An 11,183-nucleotide genomic window follows, 5' to 3' on the forward strand; every position below is an offset into this window, starting at 1 on the left:
ACTGACCAGCACAGCTGCTAAGAAGCTATCTTTGTGTATTTTGTGGCACACAATCAATGGAAATACATGCACTGTCTATCCTGGTGCCAGCAACAGTAAAGCTGTAAGATAGTCCTTCTTTAGAAAGTGAGGATCAGAGCTACCTTTCCTAGGCTAGAACAGTTTACAACTGTATTTGTCCTGTGTTGTCATTAACTGTCATGGAACTTTGATTCCAGACTTGCTTAGTATTTACTTGTTTACTCAATTCGAATGTTTGTACAGTAAGTGGTAGTTTTTCTAGAATTATTTTCTGCCCCCAAATCCATGCCCCCCCCCAAAGCCCTACACCCGAAACAGAAAACTTCCAAACTTACAAGACATTAAGCACTCACAGCTGTTTCATTAGAAGTATATTTTGCAATCTGCTTTCCAGAAAGAAAGCCTGTAGATACATACTATAAAAAGTTATATTAAATGTAGCACAGAAACTATGGAGGACTTTTTCCTCATATTCCACATTCTGTTTTTTTTTAAATTTTAAATATTTGGTGTGCTTTGGAGGCTTCACAACATGTTTTCAAATTAAATATTCTTATTCTTCCAGAGTTTGTACTGAGAACAAGGAAATCTACAGAACCACTTTGCTGTTCCACAATGCTCTAAGCCCCTCCAATACCAGTTTCATCAGATATAAAGACTGATATTTGCAGTATCACTTTCCTGCCTTTTTAGTACTGTACTTACAATAAAATTTTGCTTGTGATCTCAATACTGAAGAATAAAGTAAAATCTCATTTGCTTTGGCTTGGTTTGTGATATATTTAAAAATACTTATACTGTGTCACTTTTTTGATTCAAGAGGTGAATGTTTGATTATAAAATTTTTCATAAAAATCCAAGTCTTTGATGTTTAAGGATGGTTTTACAGTCCTCAATGATTTTACAAAGTGCTCATGTTTAACAGTAGTTGCTTCAAGTCCATTCTCTTGCAACGCCAACAAAGCAGCCTTAAAGGGGGGAAAAAAAAAAAAAAGAAACAACTTGAGTGCTTATAATATTTTGTACAGCTTAAAGTGTTACAAGTATTTTAAAATATTTTTAATGAAACCAAGTTTTAGGTAAAGTATCTTAAAACAACACTGTAAGATTTATGGTTAGATATGAATATATACATATCTAATAAGATGAGTATGCCTTTTTTATTCACTTACTTGACTGGATTAGACAAAGTATCCTTGATCCACATTTGTGGATTTTCTTCCTAGTCTCCTTTCTTAAATACTTATCTCAGATGCTTACAAATTTCTCTCTCCCTCAATTTTTTTTCTTTCTAGCCTCGATAGTACATACTAATTTCAACTAAAAATGCTGTAATTGCTTGCAGTACACAGAATACAGTTTATCTAGATTTAAACTTGGATTAGAAAGAGTTATGTAAAAATAAAGGGCAGTACAGTTCCTTAACTTCTCCCACCAGTAAGTTATTGAAGACAGCCCTCATACCTCCTTGGCTTTTTTATTTAAAGAATTAACCCATGTTCAGTTTTTCTCTTGTATTAATTTTTATGTTTTCACTACAACTTGTGGAAAAAAAAATGTGTACTACAGATGACTTGATAGCACCTATGAGATAAGCTGTAAAGGAAACCTTTCAAAAGTTATTTCATAGAATATTCCTTACCTCCTTGCACAGATTTTCAATATCAGCTCCAGAGAAGAAGTCTGTTTGGAGTGCTAAGTCTTGTAATGACACATCAGTATCTAGTGGAATTTTTTTTGTGCAGATTTTCAAAACAGAAAGCCTTCCCTATGAGTAGGTGCATGTTATACAAGAAAATAAGAAATAAACCAATAATTACTCTCACTCCAAAGCACTACAAAACTTCAAGTTAGAACAAAGGAAAAATGAATGAGAACACCAAAATCAGAACTCTTTTGGTAGAAAGGTGAATAAAATGCTATTGATGGAGATAATACTTTTTCTGATGGTTATCTAATATGTTAGAAGTCTCTTGTTCACAAGAACTCAGTAGTTTATGAAACCACAGTATTTTAGATTGAATTTTTCCATATTTGGTCTGCTTTGGGTCAACTTGCTTTTGGAAAGCTCAGTACAAGCACACCACCCTTGGGAATAAGGGCTTGTAAGAAATTTGAAATAAGGACAGCCAGCTTGCTCTGGTACTTCCTAAACTGTAGCTTGACTTTGCAAGTACAGTTATTTAAACAGATTTTACTATTATATATAACAGTATAATTACATACATCAGTTAAAGTGTTATAGATATTTAAGTTACTTTTCTTAAAAATCTTTATATACTTTAAGTTTGGTGACTAATCTTCAGTGAATCATCCATCAATTGTTAAATATAGGATTATGCCCCCTTTGCACTTAAAGTATGCCAGCAATTTGTATCTCTTCATTTAAAGCCATGTATGATTTATAATACATCACCTTCAGGTCTGGAGGTGGAATATAGATCATCTTGTCTAGCCTTCCAGGACGCAACAAAGCATCATCCAACATATCTGGTCTATTTGTTGCAGCAACTATCATGAAGTCACTGTTCAAAGTTTCTTGAAACTCTAGCTGAGTAAAGAGATTATATAAACAAAGTAGTGAAATATTGCTAAAAGATAGATATCTATCTTAAGACATTAGTTAACCATGGGAAGAAAGGAAAAAAAAAAAAGCATTTCCATATGTAGTTATATTCCTTTTAATACTAATACTTTATTTTGCTTTGGGAAATAAAATGCCTTGGTACAGGCCAGACCATAAAGACAAAATATAGTTAATATCCATCTTGATAATAATAATAAATACAGACTTTTCTTTAGCTATAGTCTAACAGAAGATCAGTATCCTACAGTTCTACAACTGCTCCATTTTTTTTTTTTTTACAAGAGTATCATTTTATGAAGACAGAAATTTAAATATACAAAAGCTAAGTACTAAATGTTGCAAACAATTTGCTGAGAAGTCCAACTGCAACTTCTTGTATAAATAAGTAGTAACTGATCATAACTGTGCTGGTTTCATATGAAGTATGTATGAGAAAGTGTTGAAACTGAAGTAGGGAATACACTTATAAAAAGTAAGCTCGGGAAGGAACCTGCATAATAGTAAAAAATGGTACAATTGGTCCAAAAATATTCCATTAATTTCAAGTAAGAGGATTTTTGTGACAGATGAACAACTACTAGCAATGCTCATTAGGCTATCCAGCCATTTTGTTCAAACAACTTCCCTCCTTCGTTCCCCTCAAAAGAGTTTCATTGAGAAACCGTACACATGAAAGTGGTTAGCAGCCTAGATATGGCATGTTATAAAAACTAGAAATAAAAAGATTTAAGATGCTGTTCTAATCTGTCAAGTGTGACAATTTTAAGTTTAAAAACTGTGAATGACAACAACTAAAATTTCTGCAACACCACAGCAGTTCTTGTTCTTTACATATATGAAGGAACATAAATACCTTCCTCTCCTCATCACTTTGTTCCTGACATTCACCCTCAAGCTGTAGTTTGTTTCCTCTTCTTTCTGTGACTTTCAGTCCAATGCCATCCAACTCATTGAGAAGAACAGAAAGAACTCGCTCTGAGACACCATGGCCAGTTTTACAGTGTGACCGAGATCCCAAGATTGATTCTATCTCATCCAGGAATATTATTGCCGGAGTATTCGCTCTTGCTTGTCGAAAAACCTTTTTTGGATTCATGAAGTAAAATGTTAATGCATATTCTATTCTGTATAGTGAAAGCAGCTTATACACTGTATTTTAACTTAATTACTTAAAAGATACATTCATAGTATTTACAAAGAATCATAAGAACCAAATCAGACTTAACATTTACTACAGGCAAACTATGCTTAACTAAGTTCTTAAGTCAACTGAAAACAAAAGGTTAGAAAGACTTGAAGTTTAAAACTGGTATCACTTCAGAGCTAGATTCTCAGTTTATATAAATGTGAATCCATAACTTATTTCTGTTTAATAATCAGATGAGTTTTACCTATAATGTTTTTGACCATAAACTTTAGACCTGACTACTAGTTTATAAATATCAGTCAGAAACCAACTATAGACTTCAAACAATTTAAAAACTGTACCTGAGACAGAATCTTCTCTGAATCCCCAACATAAGGTGAGAAAAGGTCAGCACCACTTACAGAGAGAAAGGAACAGTGACAACTTGTAGCTACAGCCTTCACCAGTGTGGTTTTGGCACACCCTGATGGCCCATAGAGAAGAATACCCTTTGGGTGAGACAGGCCCATCCTAGCAAAAGCCTGAGGAAACTTCATAGGCCACTCAATACTCTGTCAATACAGAAAAGAAAGAATGAAACATTCTCAGTAACAGAACTAGAGTTAAAATGCAATCAATAGAACAGCTGAGCACAGTATTTTCTCTCCTTGATGCAAAGATTAATTTGAAATCAACACAGACATACTAATTTAGTTTTCCTTGGGGGTATGCGTCGGTGTAAATATATATATATATATATATATAAAATGTATATGTGTGTATATACAGACACATATACACGCACACACACAAAGTAGTATCAGACAACATTGTCAGAGTTGCCTCTCATTTCCTCTCAGTCTGAAACAGAACAAGAGGCAATTCCTGAGAGAGAATGCATAAGAGCCATCTGTAGCTATAAATTCAGGAATACATTGCTGCATTCTTTTCCTACCACTGGAAAACATGCTGTTTTTTCCATGATACTATGCTTGGGGGTGACATCCTGTTTAATGAAACTTACAGTCACAAAATAGAGACCACTGATAGGCTTCTTCTTACAGTGCTTGTCAATTACTTCATGTATTATGAAATAATTTAAAAAATACAATCTGTAAACATTATTTGCAACAGAATGCATGGCCATAATAGAACATACAGAATACTCTAGAGATGGTTATTAGAAACTAGCTTTATTTAAATCCATTTTATACCTTACCTGTTTTAACTTTAGTTTCACATCTTCAAGACCACCAATTTGCTCCCACGTAACAGGTTTACACTCTGTCAGTCCAATAGCACCTCGAAAACAGGATGGCTGAATGTTTTTAAAAGCTTCTTGGAAACCTGCCATGTTAATCATTATTTCAGTTGAACCCTGAAGAAACCCACATAAAACAAATAAGCAATATTTTATATAATCAATGATTTATCATGCTACATTAGTATGCAAAATACTCCACAAAAGGCCAAACGCAACTAATAAAGCATCAAGTTTCTGCCCTAGTAAGTTTATGTACCATACGCTTGAACACAAATATGTAACACAAAGTAGAGTGTATTCTCTCTAAAGGCAAGTTTTTTTTTTTTTTTTAATACAGGAGAAAAAGATTAACCAAAATTAGTGTTTTAGGGAAAAACAATACAGTTCTCTAAGTTACGATTACGCAGAGATCTAACAAATCAAAGAGTATGCAATAACCCTGAAACCAGTAACCGATTTCTGGATTCCCTTGATCACAAATAAAGTGTTCTCACGAACATTCATTTTCACAATGTATTGTAGAATGTAAGGCATCTCATTTCAAACAGCATAAAGACGCAGTTATTAAAAACTGCAGATTCAATGACAAAACTAAGATGTATTTACAAAGGAGCTTGCTTTTATTTATTTTTTTTTAAACAAGGCAAATAGGCCATCTGCTAGTTCATTATTTCTGTTTGTCCATCTACTACTTTCTGACATACCAGGTTCAAATTAATTTGGTTATCTTGAATGTCTGCATGGTATCTGAAGGAGATGGAAGTTCTAGAAAGAAAATGTTCCCTTCTTTCCACCCCTGAGCAAAGACAGAGACATTGCCTATAGATGCTCTGGCTCCACAGATTTTGCAGATATGGCTTTAAATTTCTGCTCATCTACATCACCTTCCACAGATAAAGCACAGCAAACATAAATCCTCACAATTCTTGTAAAAGTCTGAATAAAGACAGAAAGAATATTAAGAAACAGCAATGTCCACTGGATATGGGGCAGTTATAACTATATACCTAGTGTTTACAATTTCATGTTATATCTAGCCATGCAACCCAAATGATAACTTATCACTAACAGCTGTTATATATATTTTTATACCTACATGCATATGCACATATATGTATACATATACATATATAACAACCTAAAGTGATTTGCAGTGATGGACTACTACAGTTTAGTCAAGACCCAACCAAGTATTATCTACTTTGCACAGTTGTAAAAAGATGAAGAGAATAAAACCTTCTGCACAGCTTTTTAATCAGAAAGGAAAAAACAGTCTCTTCAGGTGTGAACTGAAAGTCACCAGCAAAACTGTGTATTTACAAACCTGCTTATTTGCAGTATTTTAATTTCTGAGTTCTTCAAGTTGCTGAGCATTTCAAGTAAAGCAGAATATTAATGGGAAAAGGGTGGAACATATTAATAACGACATCCTTCTTGATTAATTTGCAGCCATACCAGAGAGCTTCGGAACACAGCCTGCATAGCAGCTTCTCTGCAGAGTGCAGTAAGGTCAGCTCCAACATACCCAGTTGTCATTTCTGCCAGTTTAACCAAATCAACATCTGCAGAAATTGGCATACTAGATGTAAGCAACTGCAGGATGGATCTTCTCTGCAGAAATGTTGGTGTCCCAATAATAACCTAAACCAAATATAATAAAAAAGAAATTAAGTAGATATTTTGCTATACTCCTCTCATTTTATAGACCTAGACAAGCAAGTTTTTCTCTGTACTGCTTACTGAAGATTTATACTTCCTTATACTGTGATTAAATAATTTTACAAGAAACTAATTAGCAGTTCTCCAGCACTCTGACAATAAAAAAAACTACATAAATGACAAGTCCTTTCATTTACACTTATTTTCCAAGTGAACAGTGTTTGTGTAAACAGTTGTTCATAAAACACCATCAGTCATCAGTCTATAAAGTCATGTTTTACAGGTAATTTAAAAATAAGACTTAGCACTGAAATAATACTTTCCTTACATCATAAGGAATGAATTAGATGATGATTATGCGTGTTTAATAATATGCACTATGTAAAATAAAAGTCAGAAAGAACAGCACCTTGAAGGATGATCCTGTGAATCTGTGCTCGTCTCACTACAATTCTTAGCAAGTAAACTCAAAGATATGAATGCACAAAATAAAGTAAGTCAATATCACTGGAGTAATGAAGCAGATCTTTGAATCCAAAAGAAAAACAATTAGGTAAATGTCCATACATTATTAAAACTTGGAAAAAATACCACCACAAAATATATTTCAACAGTTAATAAACACTGTAAAATAATGAAAGATTTAATTGTTAATGCATTAAAGAACTTTTAAGTAGCCTTCCCCCTCCCTCCAAAAATATTATTTTGATGGTACCCTCATACCCCCCCCCCAAAAAAAAAAAAAAAAAAAAAGGGGGAGGGTATGGAAAAAACAGGTCTGCTCACCTCTCTGTCAAATCTGCCAGGTCTTCTCAGTGCAGGATCTAAGGCATCAGGCCTGTTTGTTGCTGCCATAATGACCATCTTATCTTCACTACCTACACCATCCAGTAATGTTAGCAATTGAGCAACAATACGATCTTCAGGAGCATTGTTTGAACTTCCTCTCTTGGGGCATAAAGAGTCAATTTCATCAATAAAGAGAATGGTTGGTCCTTCACAGGACATTTCTCTGCCCTTTTCAAAAACTCTTCGCAAATTCTCTTCACTTTCTCCGGGTCTTGAACCATACAGGGCTGGGCCGCCGATGCAAAGCAGATAGGCACCCACTTCTTTTGCTACTGCCTTTACCATAAGTGTTTTCCCTACCCCTGGAGGGCCTACTAACAGCACTCCATTAGGAACAGAAAGTCCCAGCTTCTTAAAAGTTTTTGGAAAACGGAAGGGCAAATCAACCATTTCTTTCAAAGACACTCCCACATCATCTAGTCCTGCAACTGAAATTTTCACAGCATCTTCTGATAAATGCCTGTACCATTCTAAAGTGACGACCTCTTTAATTTTTATGCTTGTTTGGGGGGTTACTAGTCCAGCTTCATCTGTCAAAGGGTCTAGAGAGAGTATTTCAATATACACCACTGGATTTTCAAGAACTGGAGCAACTGTGACAGTGTAATGAAGCGAAACATAAATATTTCTTAGCAGTTCTTTGATTATCTCCTGCAACACCGCTCTGGGGGTGGACTTTTTCAGTGCGGAGTTCTTAAGGATTACTCTCACAGTTGCTTTCTTTAACTGATGATATGCCAAAAGCTTCAGCTGGCTGACGTTCACCGTGAGATTTTTCAGCTCCTGCACGGTTAAACCTGCCGTTCTGCACGTCAGATCGACCTGCAGGTAGCCGTCCGCCAAATCGTGCCTGGGCCAAGCCGTGCACAAGCAGCAGCCGGTGGGCAGGGTGACCCGCAGCGGGGCGCCGATCCTGGCTCCCAGGAAGGAGAGGGCGGCAGGCCCCACCCTGCACCTCTGGGTGCTCTCATCGCCCGGATCCAGCGGGAGCAGCTTTAAGGGCGCGACCTCCATAGCACGCGTCCGCGCCGCGCCCCGCGCGGGACGCCGAGGCAACCCGCCTCCAAGGGCCCGGACGGCTCCCACTCACCCCCGCCTCGCCGCGGCTCCGCGCGCCCAGCTGCCGGCGCTGCCCGTTCCGGTCTGGTCCAGGAAAGCGGCCCCCCCACCAACGGCCGCGGCGCGCGGAGGGCCGTCACCGCGCGCCAGCAGCCCCATCGCGCCTCCCGCGCATGCGCTGCAGCACGCGCACTGGCCCAGCCCCCCGCGCCCCGCCCAGCCAGCGCCGGCGCCCTCAGCAGCAGGGCGGGGCGGAGCGGGGCGGGGCGGAGCGGGGCCTCGCGCGCCCTCCTCAACGGCTGGTGACGCTGTTCAGCTGTGGAGCAGTGTGAAAGCGCTGCGGCCCTGAGGTGAATCCCTCGTAGCGACAGGCTGCCTGGCTCTAAGCCCACCTCCCTGCTTCTTATACCTTCCTCCCACGGATACTAAATGTACCTGTACTTCTCCCCTCATTGCCACCCGCTTGTTCTCCACAGAGCTGGTCTTCCCAAGGCTCACTTGCCTCCTTTAATTGTCTCCTCAGCTCCTGCTAGCACTTCTTAAACGTGTTCCCAAAAGTTGGGCTTCCTCCTCCCCGTGTCTCCTGTCAGTGTGCCCACTGACGCAGGGTTGCATCTTGCTCATCAGTGGTTGGGGTGGGGGCAGCTGTAGGTGCCAGTTAAGGAAAGGAGGTGGGGAGCCACACAGCTGTCTTGAGAAGCTGCCGATACAAGTAATTAGGACACAGAAATATTTTCAGCAGTAGATAAACCTGTAGTAATGTGCTGCTCTGACAAATCTTTAATCAGCGTTTAAGATAAGTTAATTGTATAACTCTTTGGCCTATGGCCTTCTTAAATTGTGCAGTAAATTATGCAGTGCTTTTATAAATGCTTTTCAGGTGCTCTTGCAGCATTGTTGAATACAAGATAAAATCACAATCTTTGAAATTTTGGTATGTGTATAATTTTATTCTTGTAAGGAGCTTCGTTGTGATTACAGTTACACATGTACTTAATACATACAAACTTCACTTGAGACCACATACTTTCCAAAACTAGGATCTCAAATACAAGACACCAGTCAGAATCAGTTACATACACAGGCAGAATGCAGGGGTCATGGTTTACAGCCTAAATAAAAGCAGTCCAATGTGTATTATGAAGGCCTCTGGAGAGGGAGCATAAGGAAATCTTTTTCATGATATCCTGCTTTATCACACTCCTTACTGAACCAAAGGCTGTAGCCAAAATATTAGAGTAAGCCATAAAAACAGAGTAGGCAAAGTGAACAGAGCCCGTTCAGCTAATTGTAAATGCTCTGTAGGAAATCAGAAGAAAGGTGTAGGCCTGAGCAGTGTGAAAAACAGTAAGCTGCCCTTTTTTTGCCTAAATACATGCAAAAAGGCCTATGTATTGTTTCTTTTCAATTCATGAACAAATTCTCTCCTTTCAGTGTTTGCTTTCAGTTCCTTTTTTCCTGGATGTCAACTTGATGGTTTTTCACAGCATATTTTTCTACTGCACTTCTATGCAAACATTCATATGGAATATATAGACATATTCCATGTTTAGTATGGGGCAGAGTGCTGAATGTACAGGCAAAAGACTCTAAGGACCTTTCATTCTAAGAGGGAGAATGTATTTTCAAGTATACGTCTTTTAAAACATATCCTCTTTTTTTTTCCCCTCAAAGATTCTCATTTCAGTTAAAGAAAACAAACAACATATTCTATTTAAAATGGCAGATTTTGTTTCAGAGAATTCCAAAGTGTAAGTGGTAGATCCTCTGCTTGGTGTTAAAAGGTTGTGCTTAGGAAAAAAAGGTAAAGAAAAGGGCATATTTGAAACTGGGCTCTGTGGTCTGTATTTGTATGTAGTTGTGCTTTGTAACAGATTTCTTGTAACATCTGGAAAATCTGATTTCTGACAAGAGAGAAACATCTGCAAAACCTAATCTTGAGTGACAAAGAATTCCAGTTACTAGAGTTGGCATTACCTGCTATCGGCTTTAGTGAGAGCAAGTTTAGGTCCTCTAGTTGATTTTTTTAATGATGTATACTGGATGGGATGCTTTGCATGCATTCAACCATTTTTTCCATTTAAAATTTATCTTGGTACAGAGAAATGCACATTAAATGTTTAAATGATAAGAAAATATCCCCCCAACTTAGTAAAACAATATCTGGTTCGCAGTACCTTTTCTATCAGTATATCTTATGTCATGGTATGACAGTGAAAAATACCAGTATTTTTACATACGGGAAAAGTGGGAAACAGTTTTGGGGTATTGTTGAAAGTTGTATGTACAGATTGCATAATCAGAATGTATCTCATCTATTCCTTTTCAGAGAAGACCGTTGTTAGTGTGGCTGCATTACCTAGCAAATAAAACAGATTCTGATGTTTTCAAATTATATTTCCATTAATCTTGCCATTTGATTTGATATTGTATTGTAACAGTTTGTTTGTATAGGTTCTGATCTTAGAATGACATCTGTACAGGCGGTCCACCTTTTTTCTAAAATCTCTTTGAAGTTCTGGATTTGAATTATGCAACAAATGTCCTGCAGAATGAGGTTTACTGTCAATATGTATAATTGTAGCGGGTGAAAAAGCTCTCAGACTCCAGGAAAATAA

The 11,183-nt window shown here is 37.5% G+C and overlaps 1 protein-coding gene across 1 annotated transcript; it reads right to left on the reverse strand.

Moving 5' to 3' along the window:
• Nucleotides 1-375: 375 nt before the first annotated feature.
• On the reverse strand, nucleotides 376-8,781 carry AFG2B (AFG2 AAA ATPase homolog B). The gene is made up of 8 exons (XM_026121330.2): nucleotides 7,444-8,781; nucleotides 6,454-6,639; nucleotides 4,954-5,112; nucleotides 4,097-4,306; nucleotides 3,462-3,689; nucleotides 2,438-2,572; nucleotides 1,664-1,789; nucleotides 376-989 (listed from the first exon to the last, which is right to left on the reverse strand). The coding sequence occupies exons 1-8, from the start codon at nucleotides 8,518-8,520 to the stop codon at nucleotides 837-839; spliced, it is 2,274 nt and encodes a 757-aa protein (XP_025977115.2). The 5' UTR covers nucleotides 8,521-8,781; the 3' UTR covers nucleotides 376-836.
• Between the last annotated feature and the right edge of the window lie 2,402 nt (nucleotides 8,782-11,183).

The sequence above is a fragment of the Dromaius novaehollandiae genome, chromosome 10 (genome assembly GCF_036370855.1).
Source record: "Dromaius novaehollandiae isolate bDroNov1 chromosome 10, bDroNov1.hap1, whole genome shotgun sequence".
NCBI lineage: Eukaryota > Metazoa > Chordata > Aves > Casuariiformes > Dromaiidae > Dromaius > Dromaius novaehollandiae.